We start from the raw sequence: 23,728 nt of genomic DNA on the forward strand, positions 1-23,728 counted from the left end.
AGAATATTATGTATGTCATGATCCCATTACAATATAAAATATTTCTTCCTATTATCTATCTATCTATCTATCTAATGGAGCATTAAGAGTGATACCCCAATCTCTTGAGGAGGAAGGAATTTTTACTTTTTATACCTATATTTCAGGTTTTACATTAACATATATTGTTTCTAAATTAAAAATATGATTAAAAAATTAAACTCTAACATGTAGAAACACCTGTCTGAATCACAGTGAAATCTGTTGGCTTCATTTCATTTAAGAACATAAAAGACCATGGAAGAGATTTCCCTGGTGGTCCAGTGGTTAAGAGTTCCCTTTGCAAAGCAGGTGGTTCGATCCCTGGTAGGGGAGCTAAGATTCCACATGCCTTGCGGCCAAAAAACCGAAACATAAAACAGAAGCAATATTGTAACAAATTCAATAAAGACTTTAAAAATGGTCCACATCAAAAAATCTTTTTTTAAAAAAAAAGTCCATGGAAAATAATCTTCCTGATCTGTAAAAGACTACTCATTAAAATCTTACCATTCTTTTTACCTTTTCTTTTAATTCTTACCGTCGTTGCTGGCCTCTTCAACAGGGGATGCTGAGTCCATACATTCTAGGACTCCCTTTGTGATCTCAACCACCTGAAGTCTCCTGACCCTGACTATGTCTGTATCTTTCAATCCTTCCTCCAATTGTTTGACCACCTCTTTTCCAGGCTGTGAAGTCAGAACAGTAATCTGGAAATAAATAGAAGAATCAACGTGTCTACTTTCCCTGATGTACAGAGGTTAGAATGTAACAGGTTAGATCTGGAGGATTAAACACCCCAGAAATCTGTGGTAGTGGCTATTGTCTTTAGGGCAAAGAAAAAGATTTATATGTAATTTGCAAATCAAATTTCATTTGACATATTCTGGTGCGAGAGGTCTGGTGGGACAGATCATCACAAGACCCTGCCAAACAGGCTGAACCTACCCCAGAAAGTGACCAATGAGAAGCCATCCCTGTGTTTTAGTTTTAGTTTTTCTTTTGGTCGTACCGCATGCAGCATGTGGGATCTTAGTTCCCCAACTAGGGTTCCCCGATTAGGGATTGAACCCGCACACCCTGTATTGGGAGCGTGGAGTCTCAACCACTGGACTGCCAGGGAAGTCGCCCACTGTGTTTCAGTTTTTAAGACTGCTTGAATCATTGACAGTATCCCTCTTGCTCAAAGTGCTTTGATTTCTTGAGGATACAAAGGAAATAGAATCCTTAAATTCCACTCATTAAATGTGTACTAAAGATCAGAGAGCTTATATGCTCTTTTCTCACAGTGGTACTTCCATGTAGATTTCTCTCCTTGCTCAATCTGAATCTGGGTTGAACTTGAAACTCTGGAAGGCAAGTATTAAATACATGCAATTCTCTTTTGTACTTAGACATTTTTAATTGATGAATAAGCATGCAGATGAAAGCATAATTATTTTTAAACTCATTTGTCTGATGCCTGATGTTACTAGAGACTGAATGTGTTTTAACTCACAGTCACTCATGTACCCAATGGAGTATCTAGTCATGACTTTCAATGTGAATGAAACAGAGAACAACAGAAGGATGACAAACAATGAAGGATCTAGATGGACTGAAATGGGAAGATGAGTTAGTGTCCTAAGCCATCTTTTACCTCCAGGGAAGTGTAGGTCAGAGCTGCACTTGTGGTCATGTGTCCGCTGTACTGTTTGAACTGCTGGAGCCCATCCTTTATTGCCAGCTGCAGAGAAGTGGCTTGTGGTCTGAAACAACCTTCTCTTTGCAATATGCGGAGTTCTGAGATGCAGGCCTGCAGCCTAGCAAAGTTCCCTTTCACTTGCTGCAGAGAAAAATGAATCAAAGATGCAAATCTTTAGTGACTCACGTTTCAGATTAACTGGCAGTCTAATTTCATTATCAATTACTCCTCAAGAGTACTTTTCCCTTCCTGAAAATCTGTTTATTTGACCAAGATCTATGGAATGCCTATTATGTTCTAGGCACTGCACTAAAATATTCCCTAGACCAGAGGAAGGAAAATTTTTAGCCAAAGGACTTTGATTATGTGGAATTACTAGAAACAGGAAAGAATGTGTTTTAACTCATTCACTCACCCAAAGGAAGGTTCAGTTGTGACTGCTTAGTTTTACTTTGGGGTGGTCTGCAAATTGGAGGCCTAGCAGCGTCACTCTTAGACATTATCTTCATTTCTCAGTCAGTCTAGGCACAGTGAGCTTCTCTATTCAAGAGTGATGTTTTATCAGAAATGAGGATTTTGATCATTTTAGAAATGATAAGGTCCTACCTAATCTTCCCCTCAGGATCACTTTGAGCAGAGATGCTTGGCTTAGTCTGCAGTCAGGTCAAGGAGCCAACACGTAAATCTCCTGGCTCTCCTCACTTTCCTTCACAAAAACTTGTTCTCAGGAAGTAATCTAATCTAATCTGACTCTAGATTGATGTTACGTCTTCTAAGAATATATGCATTTTGAATAAATGTGGAATTAAAATTTGTGACACTATTTGAAGGAATTCCAAGCATCAATAGCAGGTGGGGGTGGAGTGGGGAGGAATTATATTTGGGATAAGGAAACTTTGCTGATCAAAGAGCAGAATTGAGCAATATTTGCAAAATGCACATAAAATTCATGAGCATGTTACTTTGCTTACATGCTCCTCTCCATGAATCTCTGGGAAAAACACAAGAAATAGTATATAATTCTTACACAAAGAAAACTTGTAATCTAGATAGGAAGATAAGAAACCTACTCAAGTACAGACTAGTAGCCTTTGAGCATTTCTTTTCATGTACTCCCTAAAAGAATATGAAAAATGATATACTCCTTTATACGTTTTTAAGTTGACATCTAGATTTTAAGTAAGTACGTAGTTGTTAAGGATATAACTTCCAGCATATTTAAATATCAATATTTCAAAATAAAACTATACCACTACTCTTTAAAACATAATCCAATAGAATCTAAATATCATAGGGATTTGATACTTGCATTATTCAATTTAAAAAGTACATGAGCAAGCTCTTTTTTCTTTTTAACAGATGGAAATGAATATTATTCATTTTTCTCCTTGAATTCATATTTCCATTTCACTTTTCTCATAGAGTTTTATCATAATGTAATAGAATTTTTTGGTTGGCAGTTTGTTTTTTTTTTCGGTACGCAGGCCTCTCACTGTTGTGGCTTCTCCCGTTGCGGAGCACAGGCTCCGGATGCGCAGGCCCAGCGGCCATGGCTCACGGGCCCCGCCGCTCCGCGGCACGTGGGATCTTCCCGGACCGGGGCACGAACCCGGGTCCCCTGCATCGGCAGGTGGACTCTCAACCACTGTGCCACCAGGGAAGCCCCGGCTGGCAGTTTTTTATTGATCATCTTATCATACTTCTCTGTGTCAAAAATATTTACATGTTGTAAGATTTTAAAATTTCCTATGACTATAGGCTCTAATTAATAATCTAGATTGAGCTATTATTAAAATTATTGCTCATATACAATTGATCAAAACAACATATATATTACCTATTTTGATAATTATTGGCATTAAGCATAAACTTTAATTAAAAATGCATCTCAATGGCATGAGCATGTTGCATTCTTTTTTCAATTAGTTAAGGTATGTGTGAATAAATTACTGATTGAATGGCACCAACATTCCGTATTAATCCTATTCCTATTTTCTAGGAGGTTTCTAGTGCTGAGAACCATTGTCCTGATAAATATAGAAGTCAATCAAATTGTCAAACTCATTCTGAGCTATATGCCAAAAATTATATAGGGATATAAATACTAATAAAAATTATTTTAATGATCAGCTGCTACTCAGTTGTTTGTTTTTTAAGATTTTTTTTTGATATGGATCATTTTTTAAAGTCTTTATTGAATTTGTTACAATATTGGTTCTGTTTTTTTTTGTTGTTGTTTTTTGGCCACGAGGCATGTGGGATCTTAGCTCCCCGACCAGGGATCAAACCTGCACCCCCTGCACTGGAAGGCGAAGTCTTAACCACTGGACCACCAGGGAAGTCCCTCAATTTAGTCTTCCTTCAATTTTGTTAAAATTGGACATCACCTGGTTGCAAAAGATTTTTTTTTTTTTTTTTTTTTTTTACTGTACACGTGCCTCTCACTGTTGTGGCCTCTCCCATTGCGGAGCACAGGCTCCGGACGCGCAGGCTCAGTGGCCATGGCTCACGGGCCCAGCCGCTCCGCGGCATGTGGGATCTTCCCGGACCAAGGCACGAACCCGTGTCCCCTGCATCGGCAGGGGGACTCTCAACCACTGTGCTACCAGGGAAGCCCTGCAAAAGATTTTTAACCCAATCATAAGTCCTTTACTTTCTTACATTGATGCCAATATTTTGAATTATTCCTTGTTTGGTGCCCCTGCAAGTTTTAAAACCACATGGCAATTCATCACAGTAAAATTCATAGTGGGTGAAAGATTTGTACCTCTCACCTCTTCCTTTTTACTTTGGATTTTCTTTGTGAAGTGGAAGAAGGGTAATTGTGAAAGGGATGGTGGGAATGATGAAGTAGTCTGACACTCTCATCATAGGCATAATTAGTCAGAGAAATTTTAGAAAAGAATACTAGTGGAAATTGAGGATCTATATATCAATTCTTTAAAATTATATATTCCTGTGTACTCTGGGAAGTCTTATAGCCCTAGTGGTATGTGTATCCCGGTTGAAAGAGACTGTTATAGACTATTGATACTTTAGAGATTTAGAAAAAGAAAGGTAAGTGTTGGTGGAAAGGGGGTGAGATGGGGCTGAGAATTGAAAGGGTAAGATTTGTAAAAAGAATACAATATTTTATGTGTTTATGTGTGTGTGTTGGGGGATTGGTAGAGAGGCTGAAAGTTCAATACAAGCATCTATGGAGGTTGAAAGTGAATATAATGTGTCAGAGAGGAAGAGGAAATGTGCCTGACAAGAGTAGAGGATGCTTGTTGAAGAGTAGTGGGCATTTTAGTTAAAGAAGTACTAGTCTTGGTTAAGGTTTTAGATCCAAATAGACTTGAGTTCCAAACCTATCTCTTCCTCTTACTGACTATGAGTCCTTAAGCTAAAATGTCTTCAATTAGAAACTGGGGACAATGGAAATACTTATCTTACAGACTAACTATTAAATGACTTAGTTCATGTCACACAGTATGTACTCAGTGTTAGCTGTGGTTATTATTTTTTATCACTATCAAACCCTAAAAGCACTTAAATCATTGCTGATTAAACAGAAGGGGTTTGTATTGACTTAATGGCCCTATTCTACAACTGACAAAAATAAGTGGAAAAAAAATAGTATCTATGTAAATGACATAGGTCCATTCAGTCATCCATTTTAAAAAACATTTATTATTATGTGCTTATGATGTACTAGGTACCTAAAAAAAGACATAATTCCCACTTTCTACTAACTTACAAACAAGTGAGATAAATAGCCTCAGAATAGAAAGGGATAAGAGTCACACTAGAATGACATTTTCCAAAGTATGTTGACAAGTTATTGTCTGTCTATCTCACTAGAATATAAGCTCAATATAATAATATACTAAAGGAGGAATCTGATCTATCTCTTCATTGCCAGGTCTGCAGGGCCTAGGACAGTACCTGGAACACAGTTTTATTAAACAAATTATTTTTGAATAAATGGTAAATGGATGCACATATAATAAGTTTTAGGGGGAAGAAAAATATAAGTTAGAAAATATAGGCATTCTCTGTACTGCCTTTGCAACTTTTTGATGAATCTAAAATTATTCAATAATGATAAATTTATTGAAAAAATAAACTAGGAAAATAGTAGAAAAAAAAGGATACTATCTTCTGGTAGGGAAGGCCTTTGGAAACATGACAACAAAGGTAGGAAACCATAAAGGGAAAAATGAAGAGATCTGACCACATTAAAATTTTCTGTTAAGTAAAGGAGAATATGAATAAAGTTAAAGACAAAAAACAAACTGGGTAAATATTTGCAATGTATAAGATTAGCATGACATTAATATTCTTAATATGTAAAAAGCACCTACAAATAAACTAGATATCTGAAACACACTCTTCTACCACCTAACAGTATACATACTAGATAAAACACAAATATCTTTTATATGCATAGTTGAATTCATAAGAAATTAAGGGAAATCCCCAGGAACCAAAGTGGGGACAACAGGAAACTACAGTGTAAGATAGGTATAAAAGCCTTGGCTTTACTTGTTGATCTTGGGAACCTAGGGCTTTGTGTTGTAAAGGAGAAGGAGACAAGGCCTTAGGCCCTCATAAGGAGTAGAATTGGAACTGCCATCCTGGCTCAAAGTTAAGACCATGCAAAAGGTTATTTTCTCAGTGAAAAGGTGGGCTAGAAAGAATCTACTCACTGGTCAAGGGAGGCGACAATGAAACTTGTTAAGTTATGTGAACTCTGAGTAGAAATGAGAAAGAAATCACTGCTGGGACCTAGAAACCATATATCTCCCCTCATGTGGGTTTGGGATTTGTCTTTATCTGCAGGGTCCAGGAAACCCTAATTTTAAAACATAACTTAAAGTGGTCCTGGGTTGATAGCACCTCAGGGCACCTGACTCAAGCAAACATAAATCCTTTCTAGAGGTATACACCCTAAACTCAGGCCCCACAGAATTCTCACACATTAAGATCAGCTTAAGGTAAGCTCATAATCCAAAATTACAAAATCAGTGAGGAAACCAAACATTATGAGAGAGAGTCTGCAGAAACAACAAACAGGAGAATTAGAATACCAACAATTTCAGATATTAGAATTATCAAATATATTTAAGTACCTTTAAGATGTTTAATGAAATAAAAGAGGGATTCAACACCATGAACAAAGAATTAAAAAACTATGAAAAAAGGACCAGAAAGATTTGAACATTACCAGGGTAACTGTACACTGAAGTAAAGGGGATAATCAGACATTTCAGGGTCTACTGGACACTGGCTATGAACTGACACTAATTCTAGGAGATCCCAAACATCATTGTTGCCCACTAGTCAGAGTAGGGGCTTGTGGAGGTCAGGTGATCAACGAAATTTTATATCAGGTCCAGTGGGTCCCCAAATGCAGCCTGTGGCTATTTCCTCAGTTTTAGAAAGCATAATTGGAATAGACATACCTAACATCTGGCAGAATCCCCACATTAGTTCCCTGACTTGTGGAGTGAGGGCAATTATGGTGGGAAAGGCCAAGTGGGAGCCTCTAGAACTGCCTCTACTTACGAAAATAATAAAAGTAATACTGAATTTCTGGAGGAATTGCAGAAATTAGTGCCACCATCAAGGACTTGAAAGATGCTGGGGTGGTGATTTCTACCACATCCCCATTCAACTTGCCCATCTGGCCTGTACGGAAGACAGACGGGTCTTGGAGAATGATAGTGCATTATCATAAACTTAACCAGGTGGTGACTCCAACAGCAGCTGCTGTGCTAGATATGGTTTCATTGCTCGAGCAAATTAACACATCTCCTGGTACCTGGTATGCAGCTATTGATCTGGCAAATGCCTTTTCTCCACGCCTGTCTATAAGGTCCCACAGAAGCAGTTTGCTTTCAGCTGACAAGGCCAGCAATACACCTTCACTGTCCTACCTCAGGGGTATATCAATTCTCCAGCCCTATGTCATAATTTAGCTCACAGAGATTTTTGACTGCCATTCCCTTCCACAAGCTATCACACTGGCCCATTACATTAATGACATTATGCTGAGTGGACCTAGTGAGCAAGAAGTAACTTATTGGTAAGACATTTGTATGCCAGAGGGTAGGAAATAAATTTGACTAAAATTCAGGGGCCTTCTACCTCAGTGAAATTCCTAGGGGTCCATTGGTATGGGGCATGTTGTGATGCCCCATCTAAGGTGATGAATAAGTTTGTTGCTTTTGGAGTAGAAGAGAGCATCTAAAGGTCAAACTGCTTTTTATACAGATGTTCAACATCTTTCTACTTTTAGCTCTACCTTCATTCTTACCTCCAGAAGTACTTGATTTTACCAATTCCCAAGGCTTTTGAGAACTTGGTGGTTTAAAATGCTTTCTTCCTTGGGTTTCCCACTACTGGCTTAAGATTTAGCTCTCTTGGGACTGCTAAGTCAATTGTCACTTTTCACCTGTATTATCGTTTCCAAAATTTTGTTGAGATTTCTCTTCTCACATTCAACAAGCATTCAAGATTCAAAGGTTACAAAAAAATATGTAGAAAAAGTCACCTTCCTACTCTTGTTCTTTAGCTAACCAGTACTTTACTGGAGGCAATCAATATTACTAGCTTATTGGGTATCTTTCCAGAGATATTTCTTTACATGGAAGAAAATATAAATGATAAACTTGATCTTTCTTCTTACCAAAATAGACCAGATTATGATACTCTTTCGTATCTTGATTTTGTTGCAGAGTAAATCTGGGTAATCGTTACATTCAATATATAAAAAGTGTCTTAATTTTTATGGCTACATAGTATTCCATTAATGGATGGACCATAACTTTATTTAACCAATTCCCTATTAATTAACATTAGGTTGTTTCCAATCTTTTGCTACTTCAAACAATGCTGAAATGAATAATCTTATACTCAAATCATTTTTGCACATATGAAAACATATCTGTAGAATAAGTTTCTAAAAACAGACTTGTGAGACTTCCCTGGTGGTCCAGTAGTTAAGACTCTGTGCTCCCAATGCAGGGGGCCCGGGTTCGATCCCTGGTTGGGGAACTAAGATCCCACATACTGCAACTAAGCCCATGCACTCTAGCGCCCATGCGCCACAACTCGAGAAGCCCACGTGCAGCAATGAAGATCCAGTGCAGCCAAAACAAAACCAAACCTATTAAAAATAGACTTGCTAGGTTAAAGGGTATGTAAATTGTGATACCAAATTGCCCACTATAGAAATTGTGTTAAAATATATGCCCATAAATGGCATATAAGGGTGTCTGCTTCTTTATATCCTCATAAACAGTATGTCATTAAACTTAAAAAAAAAAATCTTTGCCAGCCAAATAAGTGAAAAATAATAGCATCTCAATGTAGTTTTAACTTGCATTTCTTTTATAAGTGAGACTGAACATATTCAATGTTTCAGCATCATGTGTATTTCCTTTAATGAAAACTGTGTACATAATTTCTCACTATTGATTGTTGGTCATTATCATTATTGATTTCAAGGAAATCTTTATGCGGTTAGGGAAATTAACCCTATGTGATATAGAAGCAAATATTTTTCCTCATATTGTCAGTTGTCTTTATTTTATTTTATTTTATTTTTGTGGTACCCGGGCCTCTCACTGTTGTGGCTCCTCTCGTTGTGGAGCACAGGCTCCGGACGCGCAGGCTCAGCGGCCATGGCTCACGGGCCTAGCCGCTCCGCGGCATGTGGGATCTTCCCGGACCGGGGCACGAACCCGTGTCCCCTGCATCGGCAGGTGGACTCTCAACCACTGCGCCACCAGGGAAGCCCTGTCAGTTGTCTTTAGATTTTACACACAGTATTTTTTTTTTTTGGCCAAGTGTATATTTTCTATTTTCTATATTTATTCAGCTGAATTTATTAATCTTTTATTTTTGGAATTTTGGGTTTTGTGTTATGATTAGAAAGGCCTTTCTTACTGTTACATTTTCCCCCATGGTCTGTATGTTAATTGTTGATTTATTGCCTCTCAGCTCAAAATTCACCCTTCAGTATATCTCTGCAATAATGGACAGAATTCTACTTTAAGCCTTTCTCCTTTACAGTAATCATGATGTTAAGTTTTCTGAGTAGAGTGTACTGGAGGGACATTGCAGGAGGAAGGTGCACTCCTGCTGAAACCAGTGGGGTATGAAGTTACCTGGTAGTGCTCCACCCACATGCCCAGAACTTGCTGGCCCTTGGTGTTATGGACTGAATGTTTGTGTCCCCTTAAAATTCATAAATTGAAGCCCTAACTCCCAATGTGATGGTACTTAGAGGCAAGGCCTCTGGGACGTAATTAAGTTTAGATGAGGTCATGAGAGTGGGGCCTCCATGATGGGACTGATGCTCTTAGAAGAGGAATACACACCAGAGCTCTCTCTTCATGTACATGCACTGAGGAAAGGCCATGTGAGCACATAGCAAGAAAGCCGCTGTCTGCAAGATGGAAGAGGACTCTTACCAGAGCCTGACCAGGCTGGCACCCTGATCTTGGACTTTCAGCCTTCTAAACCTTGAGAAAATAAATGTCTATTGTTTAAACCAGCCAGTCATAGCCCGAGCTGACTAAGACACTGGGAACTTCTCAGCCCTAACCTGATCACCTGTCAGCTGTCCACTCAGCATGGACACTGCATGCTTCAGGCCTCCTGCCTGCACTGATGCCTGATTCCCTTTGCTCACCTGTCCCTCCCCTCAGTTTTGTCTCCTGTAGTCCTCCGAATGCTGCTGTTCTTCCAATACAGACACTGCTTACTCCAGGCCTCCTGCCCACATTGGCTTCTCCACTCTCTGCATGCCTACGCATCAGCCACTGTGCCTACACCTGGAGGGTTGCTTCCTGCTTTCCCAGTAGCCATGGATCAGCTCTGGCTTGAGCGAACCAGTGAACTTCTTTGCATCCAGTGAGCTGCAACCATATATTCTCCAACTGGGTCTAAACCCCAGCCTTGGGAAAGGGGTCCCCTTTGCAAGTTTGTCATTCTTTGAGATCTCTCCCTCAGCCCTAGTGTACCACAAAAAGCTCTCTTATATCTTATAATTGCTATATTACCATAGCTTAATATGTTAAACTATGTTAAAATACTCTATATACTTTTTCCTTGTTTAAATCACTATGTGGTTTCCATATCCTGATTGGACCCAGACTGATAGTCTGTTCTAGTACTTAGATATTTTCAATTTTTACATTTAAATCTTTGATCCATCTGCAACTACTGAGCCTGTGCTCTAGGGCCTGCAAGCCACAACTACTGAAGCCTGCACGCCTAGAGCCCATGCTCCGCGACGAGAGAAGCCACCACAATGAGAAGACCGTGCACCGCAACAAAGAGTAGCCCCCACTCTCTGCAACTACAGAAAGCCGGCGCGCAGCAACGAAGACCCAACGCAGCCAAAAATAAATAAATTTATTAAAAAAATTTTTTTTTTGGAATTTATACTGGTGTAAGCTGTGTGTATGACTCTAACTTAATTTCTTCCCACATGGCTATCTAGTTTGTTGAATAATTTTTCCAACTAATGTTAAATAGCATCATTATCATACACTAAATCCCCCCATGTATTTGGGTCTATTTCTGGACTTTAAATTGTATTATATTGCTCTGTTTTTTCAATTTCCAGTATCACACTGTGAATATCTGTTTAATATTTGAGAGGAAGAGTCTCTAGCTATTCTTGTTTGTTTTTTGTTTCTAATTTTAACTTTATTATCAAGATGTCTAGTTCTTCTGTTAGAAATTTTACAGGGAATTGCATTACATTTATAGATTAATTTAGAGATAACTGACATCTTTCTGGTCTGAGTCCTCTCAAGAACTAATGATGTTTCATTTGTTCAAGTCTTCTTTTGTGTTTCTCAATAGCATTTTAATTCACATAAATCTTGCAAATTTATTATTATTTTCATTCATAAGCATTTATTTGATCATTTTGGTTATTGTGATGAGAACTTTTCTGCCATTTTAACTTCTGGTTTGTTGTTCTGGAATAATATAAAGGGTACTTATTATTATTATTTTTTAAAAAATAAATTTATTTATTTTATTTATTTATTTTTGGCTGTGCCTGGTCTTTGTAGCTGCGTGGTCTTTCTCTAGTTGCGGCATGTGGGGGCTACTCTTCGTTGTGGTGCACGGTCTTCTTATTGCAGTGGCTTCTCTTGTTGCAGAGCATGTGCTCTAGGCACACGAGCTTCAGTAGTTGTGGCACGTGGGCTCAGTAGTTGTGGCTCACGGGCTCCAGAGCACAGGCTCAGTAGTTGTGGCACATGGGCTTGTTGCTCCGCGGCATGTGGGATCTTCCTGGACCAGGGCTCGAACTCTTGTCCCCTATATTGGCAGGCGGATTCTTAACCACTGTGCCACCAGGGAAGCCCTAAAGGGTACTTATATCTGTATTAATATTTGTACCTGACCATTGTCATGAATTCTTTTGTTGTTTTAAGTAATTTTCTAGTCGATTCTTTTGGGTTTTCTAGATATATTACCATTAATCTGCAAATAACGATCATTTTATCTTTTTCTTCCTTATTTCTTTTTTTTTTTGGCCATGCCGTGGGGCATGTGGGATCTTAGTTCCCCGGATCAAAACCGCGCCCCCCTGCAGCAGAAGCGCAGAGTGTTTTTTAACTACTGGACCACCAGGGAAGTCCCTCCTTTCCTTGTTCCTATATTCTAACTTCTTTTTTATGTGTGCAATTATATCAGTGAAAATCTCTAAAATACTGTTAGATAACAGTGATGATAGTAAACTTACTTGTCTTACACAGGAATATATTCAGTGTCTTTTCATTAAGTAAGATCTGGTTTTTGACTTGTCATAGACATACACTATGGGAATAGCCACCTGTTCCTAATTTTTTAAGTTTTTTTAAAAGAAGATTGGAGGGCTTCCCTGGTGGCGCAGTGGTTGAGAGTCCGCCTGCCAATGCGGGGGGCGCGGGTTTGTGCCCCGGTCCGGGAAGATCCCGCATGCCGCGGAGCAGCTGAGCCCGTGAGCCCTGGCTGCTGAGCCTGCGCGTCCAGAGCCTGTGCTCTGCAATGGGAGAGGCCACAACAGCGAGAGGCCCGCGTACCGCAAAAAAAAAAAAAAAAAAAAAAAGATTGGATGTTGCACTTTATTAAACACCATTTTTTAAGTATGTGTGGAAATAAACATGATCATATTTTTCTTAGATATATTAACATAGTAAACTATATTAATAGATTTCAATACTGCACCATTTCTGCATTCCTGTAGATGATTTTTAAAATATGAGCTGGATCCTATTACTTTATTTGGGATCCTAATACTTTATTTGGGATGTTTAATAGATAGTCATAAGTGAGACTGGTCTGTAGTTTTTCTTTCTGTGTAATGTTTGCTGGATTTTAGGATCAATATTACATTATCTTCACAAAAATAATTTGGAAGGATTTTTTTTTTCTTTCTGTGGTATAAAATGGTTAAAAAACTTTAACAATCTGTTCTTTAAAAGTTTGGTATTATTTCCCTGCAAAACCATTTGGTTCCAGTACTTTATTTTGGGGGAGGGTAGTTCTTTCATAACTTTCCCTATTCCTTTTATGGGAAATGGCAGGTTTCTATCTCTTCTGAATTCACTTTCGGTAATTATATTTTCATGGAGAATTATGCATTTCACACAAGTGTGGTTACTTTCTCCTTATCTTATTTTGGGTATATGTGCCTTTTCCCCCTGCCCTTTTCCAAAAACTAAGTTAACTAATGGCTGATCTATCTCCTATTTTTTCCCCAAAGAACAAATTTGGATTTATTCATTTGTTCTACCATTTTCTATTTTCATATTCACTACTGTTTGTTTTTATCTTTATTATTTCCTTCCTTTAGCTTTCCTTAAGCTTGTTTTTTCTTTTCTTCTTGAGTTGCTTGCTTCATTTATTTTCAGTTTTCCTGGTTTACTAATATAATTTAAAATAATGAAATTTGTATAGTTTAAAGATATGAATTTTTCTCAGCATTAACTTTTTTATATCACATAGGTTCTAATATGTAGTGTTTCATTATTATTATTTTCTAGATATACTGCAATTTTTGCCTAATTTCCTCTTTGATTCAAAAGCTATTAAACAGCTTAAAAATTTCCAGGTGGTAGTGACTTTTTGTTCTGTATTTGCTATTTATTCCTAGTTTTATTGCATTGTATTCAGAGAATGTTGACTGATCTACTTGTACTTTTTGTAATTCATCAAACTTTTGAGGTTTATTTGTGGCTTAACATATGGTCAACTTTTGTGACTATTCCATGAGCACTTCAGGAAGGTGCAGATTTCTTTCATACATATAATTATATTTCTTTAAAAAATGTTGATACTATGTTATTTGGTACACTGGTATTCAAAACTGATATATTTTCAATAGACCGTCCCTTCAACAGGCTCCCTTACTGAATATATTTCTTGTGCTCCTCTTGATAATTCTCTGCTCTTCTCTGCTTTGTGTCCTAGCATTAAAGTGCCATTCTTAGTCGTGTTTAGTGATTTTTGCTCTAAATTCAATGATGTTTGATATTAAAATCATGCTTTTTGTTTTTTTATTATGGGGGTGCACTTGCCTAGTATACCTTTGCCCTTCCTTTTATTTTCAACCTTTCTGAATCACTTTGTTGTAGTCTCTTCTGCTGAATACAGCAGAATTTTGTTCTGCAATCAAATCTGTTTTAAAGTACTTTAATAGGTAAGTTTAGTTATTTTTAGTTATATTATTTTAAGGTATACACTGTTTTCATAGCTTTTGAAAAATCACTACACTGTGTAAATTTGTTTGCTCTATATATATTTTCCTTGTCATAATTAGAAAGGTTTGTATTTGTTTTAGGGGTTATCTTTATAATTCCATGTTTATATAATTCCCCTAAGTTATTTCTTTAATATCCATTAATGAGAGATGAAAATCTCCACTATACAATAATAAAATTTGTATATTTCCTTTTCTTACTCTCCCCACCCTCCTGCAGCACTCAATTACAGTTTATTATCTTTTTTTTTTTTTTTTTTTTTTTTTTTTTGGTTCGTGGGCCTCTCACTGCTGTGGCCTCTCCCGTTGCGGAGCACAGGCTCCGGACGCGCAGGCTCAGCGGCCATGGCTCACGGGCCCAGCCGCTCAGCGGCATGTGGGATCTTCCTGGACCGGGGCACGAACCGTGTCCCCTGCATCGGCAGGCGGCCTCTCAACCACTGCGTCAGCAGGGAAGCCCAAAATATTCTTATTATTTGCCACTTTTAAATGATTCTATTGAAGGTCTGCTAGTAAGGATAAGAAAATAAATGTAATAGGCAAATTAGACCACTACTGGTCCTCAAATACCATTGTAGATCACATATGATTTAAATAACTTCTTTGTTCTCATGAAAAGGTAAAAGAATTGGTAAAACCCTCACAGTAATGGAATTTTTCTGAAACTGCTTTGAGAGATTAATCATTTTGGTCAAATTTATTTATATTAAGGGCACAATAGATATAAAAGGAATTCTAATATTTTAATTATAATTCCTTTGTCAAGATTTCTCATAAAAAGTTCAGAATTATTTTATTATACTCATAAATTAAATATGAGGAGATAAATTGAGGTGTTCAACTTAGGCAAGATTTCCTACCTGCGTCTTCCTCCACTTACATTTTGAGCTAACTCTGCAGATAGAAAACGTCAGATACTTATATAGGTCAGAGAAAATGGATTTAAGGTAATATTTTATTTCTTTAAACAAAGATTGGACTGTTCTATACATAAGGTAATGGCATTGTTTCAGTGATTTTCTTGAGCTTTTGACCAGGGCTGAACTTACTGTTCGTTTGGATGGAAATTTTGGCTTGCAATTTTTCCTGAGTTACCAGAGGTTGTTTTTAGTCTAGAACTGTCTGTCTTTCCTAATGGAGTGAATAAGGGATCAGGGGTTCATCTAAGGTCAGATGTACTGAGGAGTACCAGAGGCACAGAACATAGTCAATTGAAGAAGGAAATGAAATCCTTTTACTTTTGTTTGGGACATGAGCTCATCTCCCCAAAAGCCTCCTATGCTGAATATCTTCATTTGCCTTTCCAGATCACTCTCAACTTTTCTTTACCCCTATTGCCTGACAGAAGATAGATATCACAGCCAAATGTGGTCATGGGACAGACATGCACAAGGAAAATGGCACAGTAGAGGAACATACTTGCTGTATGGCTGTAAACATCACTATCACTTTCACTCTGTCCTCAGTGTGCTTGTAGGAAACTCCAGTTTTATGGAGTGAGAGTTATACATTTTGTTTATCCATTGACCAGTTAACAGACATTTGCAGTTCTGTTGTTTAGTGGGGACACATTTAAGATTGCTGTCTTTTGTTGGATTGACTTTTTTTTTCTTTTGGAATTTTTTTAAAAAATTATATTTGATATATAACGTTGTGTTAGTTTCAGGTGTACAGCAAAGTGATTCAGATACAGTTGTGTTAGTTTCAGGTGTACAGGAAAGTGATTCAGATACAGTTGTGTTAGTTTCAGGTGTACAGCAAAGTGATTCAGATACATATATATGTATACACACACACATATATATATTCTTTTTCAGATTCTTTTCCATTATAGGTTATTACAAGATATTGAATATAGTTCCCTGTGCTATACAGTATGCCCTTGTTGTTTATCTATTGTATATATAGTAGTGTGTATCTGTTAATCCCAAACTCCTAATTTATCCCTCCTCCCTTTCCCCCTTTGGTAACCATAAGTTTGTGTTCTCTGTCTGTGGGTCTGTTTCTGTTTTGCAAATTCATTTTGTATCATTTTTTTTAGATTCCACACGTAAGTGATATCATATGGTATTTGTCTTTGTCTGACTTACTTCACATAGAATGATAATCTCTAGGTCCATCCATGTTGCTGCAAATGGCACTATTTCATTCTTTTTTATGGCTGAGTAAAATTGTATATATATACCACATCTTCTTTATCCATTCATCTGTCGATGGACACTTAGGTTGCTTCCATGTCTTGGCTATTGTAAACAGTGCTGCTATGAACACTGGGGTGCATGTATCTTTTCAAATTAGGGTTTCCCCCAGATATATATGCCCAGGAATGGGATAGCTGGATCAAATGGTAACTCTATTTTTAGTTTTTTAAGGAACCCCCATACTATTCTCTATAGTGGCTGCACCAATTTACATTCCCACCAGCAGTGCAGGAGGTTCCCTTTTCTCCACAGCCTCTCCAGCATTTATTATTTGTAGACTTTTTTTGATGGCCATTCTGACTGGTGTGAGGTGATACCTCATTGCAGTTATTTGCATTTCTCTAATAATTAGCAGTGTTGAGCATCTTTTCATGTGCCTGTTGGCCATCTGCATGCCTTCTTTGGAGAAATGTCTATTTAGGTCTTCTGCCCATTTAAAAAATTTATTTATTTATTTTCAATATTGAACTGTATGAGCTGTTTGTATGTTTTGGAAATTAAGCCCTTGTTGGTTGCATCATTTGCAAATAGTTTCTCCCATTCTGTAGATTGTCTTTTCATTTTGTTTATGGTTTCTTAGTTTGATTAGGTCCCATTTGTTTATTTTTGCTTTTATTTCTTTTGCCTTGGGAGACTGACCTAAGAAAACATGGCTACAATTTAGGTCAGAGAATATTTTGCCTATGTTCTTTTCTAGAAGTTTTATGCTGTCATGCTTTATATTTAAGTCTTTAAGCCATTTTGAGTTTATTTTTATGTATGGCATAAGGGAGTGCTCTAACTTCACTGATTTACATGTTGCTGTCCAGCTTTTCCAATACCACTTGCTGAAGAGACTGTCTTCTCCATTGTATATTCTTGCTTCCTTTGTTGAAGATTAATTGACTGTAGGTGTGTGGGCTTATTCCTCGGCTCTCTATTCTGTTCCATTGAGCTGTATGTCTATTTTTGTGCCAATATCACAGTTTTTTTAATTTGTTTTTTGTGGCTGCACCACATGGCATGCAGGATCTTAGTTCCCTGACCAGGGATTGAACCCGTGCTCCCTACAGTGGGAGTGTGGAGTCTTAACCACTGGACTGCCAGGGAAGTTCCCAGGCTGTTTTGATTACTATAGCTTTGTAGTATTGTCTGAAGTCTGGCGGGAGTCGGTGGGGTGGTTATGCCTCCAGCTTTGTTCTTTTTCTTCAGGATTGCTTCGGCAATTCTAGGTCTTTGGGGTTCCATATAAATTTTAGGACTATTTGTTCTTGTTCTGTGACTCTTTTTATCATTATGTCTACTTAATTTGATACATTAATAACGTTTTGATTGTTATCATGGTATATCTTTTTCCGTCCTTTCACTTTCAATGTACTTTTATTGTATTTGAAGTTAGTTTCCTGTAGATAGGCTATAGTTGGGTCATGCCCCCACCTCCGCCAATCTCTTTTATTTATTTATTTATTTCCACACCATGCAGCTTGTGGGATCTTATTTCCCCAACCAGGGATTGAACCTGGGCCCCTGTCAGTGGAAACACAGAGTCCTAACCATTGGACCACCAGGGAATTCTCTCTTTCTTTTAATTGGTGTATTAAAACCATTTACATTTTTAAAAATAAATTTATTTATTTTATTTATTTATTTTTGGCTGCTTTGGGTCTTTGTTGCTGCATGTGGGCTTTCTCTAGTTGCAGCAAGCGGGGGCTACTCTTCGTTGCACTGCATGGGCTTCTTACTGTGGTGGCTTCTCTTGTTGTGGAGCATGGGCTCCAGGTGCATGGGCTTCAGTAGTTGCAGCATGCAGGCTCAGTAGTTGTGGCTCATGGGCTCTAGAACTCAGGCTCAGTATTGTGGTGCATGGGTTTAGTTGCTCCACGGCATGTGGGATCTTCCCAGACCAGGGATAGGTGCCACCAGGGAAGCCCATAAAACCATTTACATTTAATGTAATTATTGGTATGTCAGCCTGTTGATTTATTTGTTGCTGTTTGTTCCCTCAGTTTTTCATTTCTGTGTTTTCATTTACCTATCTTCCTGTGGGTTAATTGAATACTTTCTTAGAATTTCATTTTGATTTATCTATAGTGTTTCTGAGTGTATCTCTTTATATAGATTTTTTAAGTGGTTGTTTTAAGTATTGCATTATACAAATACATTCCTATCACAGTATACTGGTGTCAATATTTTACCATTTTGAATGAAGTGTAAAAACCTTAATTTCCTTTAAGTCCTTTTATCCTCCCGTTTATAATGTAATTATCCTAAATAGTTCCTCTAAATACACTAGCATTAACAACCATATCAGACAATGTTATAATTTTTGCTTCAACTGTCAAATATAATTTAGAAGACTCTATAGAAAGTCTATTATCTTTATTCATATTTTATTCTTTCCACTCTTCTTTCTTCCTTCTGGATATTCCAAGAGTCTTTCTTTTATAATTTCCTTTCTGATTCAAGAACTTCCTTTAGCCATTCTGTTAAGGTAGGTCTGATGGTGCCAAATTCTCTTAGTTTTCCTTCATCTGAGAATCTTGATTTCTGATTCATTCCTTAAGGATATTTTCACTGGATACAGAGTTCTAGGTTAACAGTTCTTTTCTTTCAGCATTTGAAAAATGTGATACTTCCTCTGGCCTTCATGGTCTCTAATGAAAAGAATCTATCATTACTTGATTGTTTCTCCCTTATAGGTAAGGTGTCAGTGTCCCGCTCTCAAGAGTCTTTCTTTGTCTTTAGTTTTTAGAATTTTGATTATGCTGTGTCTTAGAATGGATTTCTTGGCGTTTATTCTGTTTGGGGCTCCACCAGCCTCTTGAATCTTTAGGTTTATAACTTTTGCCAAATTTGGGAAACTTTCAGTGATTATTTCTTTAAATATTTGTCCAGCTCCACCCTCCTGTCCCTTTCCTCTTGGACCGTGATGACATAAATGTTAGCTCTTTGTTATAGTCTCACAGATCCCTGTGGCTTTGCTAATTTTTTTTTTCAAGTCTCTTTTCTCTCTGTTGCTGAGATTGGGTAATTTTTATTCTGTTTTCAAGTTCCTCTGTCCTCTCCATTTTTCCCATCCATAGTAGATTTTTGTTTCTAAAATTATGGGTATTGCATTTTTCAGCCTAAAATTTCTATTTGGTTTTTCTTTATGCTTCTATTTCTTTGGTGAGACTTTATATTTTTCCATTTGTGCAAGCATGTTCATAACTGCTTGTTGGAATATTTTTATGATGGCTGCTTCAAAAGCGTTTTCAGATAATTCTAACACCTGTGTCATCTCAGTGTTGGTGTCTGTTGTCTTCTAGTTCAAGTTGGGATTTTCCTGGTTCTTGATAATCATGAGTGATTTTTTTTTTTGTATTCTGGACATTTTGGGTATTATGCTGTAAGACTCTGGATCTTGTTTAAATCTTCTGCTTTAGTAGGCCTATTTTGACACTGCACCAATGGGGGAAGTGAAGTTTCCACATAATTACTGTCAGGTTGGGGTGTGACTCTATTTGGCCTCTAATTACATCCCAGAAGGGAGGGTGCCTTGTTATCTCTGGGTGGGGGTGGATGTTCAGGTGCCTCATATGCCCCCCCACTGACACCCTGGGGGTAGGTAAGCTTCACTACCATTAAGCTTTCCACTAGGAAAAATGTCCTAAAAGTCCTTGTTTCCCACTAGGTCTTCACTGACACCATCCTGCCTTGGAGATAAAAAGATGCCACTTCACTGCCACTTCCCACATGGCCTCCTCTGACACCACCTTAATAGGGAGGCGGAGAGATAGAAACCTTGTTAATGTTGGATGGGTTGGAGGGCGTCTAGGCTCCCACATGGCTTCCATGGACACTATGTGGGAGGAGGTCTTATTCACACCAGGTAGGAATCAAAGTCCTGGCTCTCCATGAGGTCTTTTCTGACTATCCCAACAGCATGGCTGCCTCAGGAAGAGGATTTACTAGAACCTCTGAAGTCTTTCCCAGCCCTGAGATTCTGAACTTTGTAAAGGGGAGAAAGTGAAGATCTGAATTTGTTTGAGGAGGAAAAGAGATAGCTGTCTATGTGTGAGAGAGCTTTGTAAAAGCATTGCCCTTAGCCCAGCCTTTGCCTTCTGAAACCCTAGGGGGAGTTTCACCTGAGTCCTATATGGAAGTATAGAGAAAAAATATTTCCATATTTCTGCACAGTTGGGGCTTTCTGAGCAAAAAAACCTGGAACCTGGGTTAAAGGAAAAGTCTTAGAAACTTAAAGGGAGATAGAGCAGCCAGAGACCTCCAAAGAAATTTAGAGATTTACTTCCCCGTGTTTACATTTCAAAGAGGGATGAAAGAGGTCAGTTCCTTATATTCCAAAGGACTGTAAATGTCAAATTTTCTCTCTCTCTCTCAGGAGTGGAGGTGGGGGGTAAGATGTGGCCTATATATACTCCCATATTAATAATTTTGGGTTTCCTCTTCTGCAGTACAAATCTCCCATGTGTAGGATGACATCGGGCTCTTTCTGTTGCCTGTGGGGTATTGGGTATGGGGAATGGGCACAGTTATTACTGTAAGAATAAAAACTGTGATCTCTGCTCCAGAAACCTCATATCTGCTTTCAGGATAAAATGAACAAGTAGATATACTCACCACAAAGGGGAGGATGCACTCGTGCTGATTTTGTACAATGTATAAGCTGAAGAGGGACATGCGGCTGGGGCCCATCAAGCTGCAGGCTAGAGAGAAAAAATTCTGCAGAGCCTCACAGAGGTTGGAGCAGAGGTCAGCCCAGGATGGTAGAGCGATATGCACAATGAGGAGCCTTGGAGGTTGCTGGTAAATCTGTGTGGAATTAGATGGCCTTTTACTAGTAGTTTGCCCATGATACATGGCAGCCAGACCAGGGGTGGAACTGTAGCCACCACTTAGATATTCTCTACACCTATAGGGAAGAAAAGAGAAATCATTGGCTTTCATAAAACTGAAAGTTGAAACAATGAACACAGGTCTAGGGGACTAAGTCCAGACAAGAGTCAAACTAGGTACTAACTCAAGCTTCTCTATGCTATCCCATCTTAACAGCTGCCAAGGGATCTAGATGTTTGCCTATAATGTAAGGCTGAGAATGCTTAGAGATGTTGAGTGGAACTAATCAAAAAGTCAAACTTCGGTCTCAAAGTAAGCTATCTGCCCTCATGACTTTGTTTCTTTTTTTCTTTTTTTTTTTTCCTGTACGCGGGCCTCTCACTGTTGTGGCCTCTCCCATTGCGGAGCACAGGTTCCGGACGCGCAGGCTCAGCGGCCATGGCTCACGGGCCCAGCCGCTCCGCGGCATGTGGGATCTTCCCAGACCGGGGCACGAACCCGTGTCCCCTGCATCAGCAGGCGGACTCTCAACCACTGCGCCACCAGGGAAGCCCCAACATTGTTCTTTAAATGGGGTAAAAGGCAGCTCTCTCCCTTATATTGTCAAACATGATCAATTAAGGCACCTGATGTGTCTGGGCATAGTCCTAAGCAGCACCTATTTGTGATCCTATGCTCCCCACTTTTGACAAGAATGCCCACTTATTGGTGTCCCCCTGCAAACCGGTTAAATCTCGGCCTTGAACCACCAAAGGCCATCAAGTTACCCCCTTACCAAAAACCCTTCAATGGCTTCCAATTACACTTGGAACAAAATCTGAAATCCCTACCCTGGCTCCGAAATTCTGCATGTGTCTCCTACCCAACTCTCCATCCTCCTGCCATGCCCTACCTGGCCAACCCCCCCTCCCATCCTCCACCCTCCTAGCCCCTGGCGCGCCCTTCAGCTCCATAAAGGCAGCTGGCCTCTTGCTGTGGAAGAGCAAAAAAGATTTTCGTGGGCCCTTCAATTTCATTTCCGCCCCCCTCACGTAAGGAAAAACATAAAACAAAACCCCTTTTCTTCGGCCCTAAGGTTTCACTGTTTTCTTTTGTCTTCACAAGTTAATATATTTCACCCCCCCCCCCCCCCCCCCCCACAAAGTGTCTTGGGCCCTCAGCACGACGCCTACGCTGCCTCACGGATTGGCCACCCAGCCCCCAGGCCCAGGAGAGTCGGCGTAGGAGACTCGGCTCTGCCGCTCCATCCTCAGAACCGCTTGCGGAGGGCGGGCTCGGACGCGGCGGACCTGGGCGTCCGGGCGTCAGGCCTCCCCGGCAGCTGCCCGTGTCTGCTCGCCAACACCCTCCCCGCCAACACCCGCTTGAGGGCCGGCCCGAGATCGCCCCAAGTCCTTCCTGCGAGGCGCTGCCCGTGGCCGTCCTCCCCGCCTGCGGCCCTCAGCCCTGCTCCTACCCTTTTCTTCGCGAAGGCAATGGCGCGGCTACGTGGCCCTTCCGGCTCTCCACGTCCGCCTGCACTGCGAGGGCGCCCCTCTCAGGCCGGGCGGCTCATTGCGGGCGCCGCCTCAGGGTCCACCTCAGGCTGCACCTCAGGCCCGCCTTCTTCAAGGCCTGGGTGCCAGAGGAACAACCCTTCCTTGGTGCTAAGGTAGAGTTTTGGATTTCTGTTGAGAATATTATGCTAAACCTGACATTTCGTCAAGCTACCCCTGCCCCATGAAGCATTCCAGTGGTACCCCATCATGTTCCTGGGCTTAACCTTTCTCTTCCACGTCATTCATTCACTCATTCAGTCAGTCACTGTTTTTTTCTTCCAACTTTATTGAAATATAATTGACATACAGTACTGTATACATTTAAGGTGTACAGCATAATGCTTTGACTTATATACATCGTGAAAGTTTTACCACAATAAGTTTACTGAACATCCATCATCTCACATAGATGTGAAATTAAAGAAATAAACAACATTTTTTTCTTGTGATGAGAGCTCTTAGGATTTACTCTCTTAACAACTTTCATATATAACATACAGCAGTGTTATTTATATTGTACATTACATCCCTAGCACTTATTTATCTTATAACTGGAAGTTTGTACCTTTTGACTGCCTTTATCCACCACCTCCCACCCCCACCCGCCTCCAGCTCTGGTAACCACTAACCTGAGCTCTTCTCTATGAGTGTGTTTCTGTGTTTTGGAAGTATAATTGACCTTCAACACTATGTTAGTTCCTGTTACACAACATAGTGA

The 23,728-nt window shown here is 39.3% G+C and overlaps 1 protein-coding gene across 2 annotated transcripts in view; it reads right to left on the reverse strand.

Annotated features, from left to right (window-relative positions):
* Window positions 1-21,546, reverse strand: part of M1AP (meiosis 1 associated protein) — a 75,813-nt gene extending 54,267 nt beyond the window's left edge. For both annotated transcript variants that reach the window (XM_027099080.1, XM_027099081.1), the window contains exons 1-3: window positions 21,257-21,546; window positions 1,658-1,843; window positions 560-728 (exon numbers count right to left, since the gene is read on the reverse strand). In XM_027099080.1, coding sequence (XP_026954881.1) covers window positions 560-728; window positions 1,658-1,843; window positions 21,257-21,496 — 595 coding nt within the window. In that variant the 5' untranslated portion in view covers window positions 21,497-21,546. The remainder of the gene's footprint in view (window positions 1-559; window positions 729-1,657; window positions 1,844-21,256) is intronic.
* Window positions 21,547-23,728: the final 2,182 nt, after the last annotated feature.

This window comes from Aethalodelphis obliquidens, unplaced genomic scaffold, assembly GCF_003676395.1.
Source record: "Aethalodelphis obliquidens isolate GAN/ISIS:26980383/991018 unplaced genomic scaffold, ASM367639v1 scaffold128, whole genome shotgun sequence".
NCBI classification, from domain to species: Eukaryota; Metazoa; Chordata; class Mammalia; order Artiodactyla; family Delphinidae; genus Aethalodelphis; species Aethalodelphis obliquidens.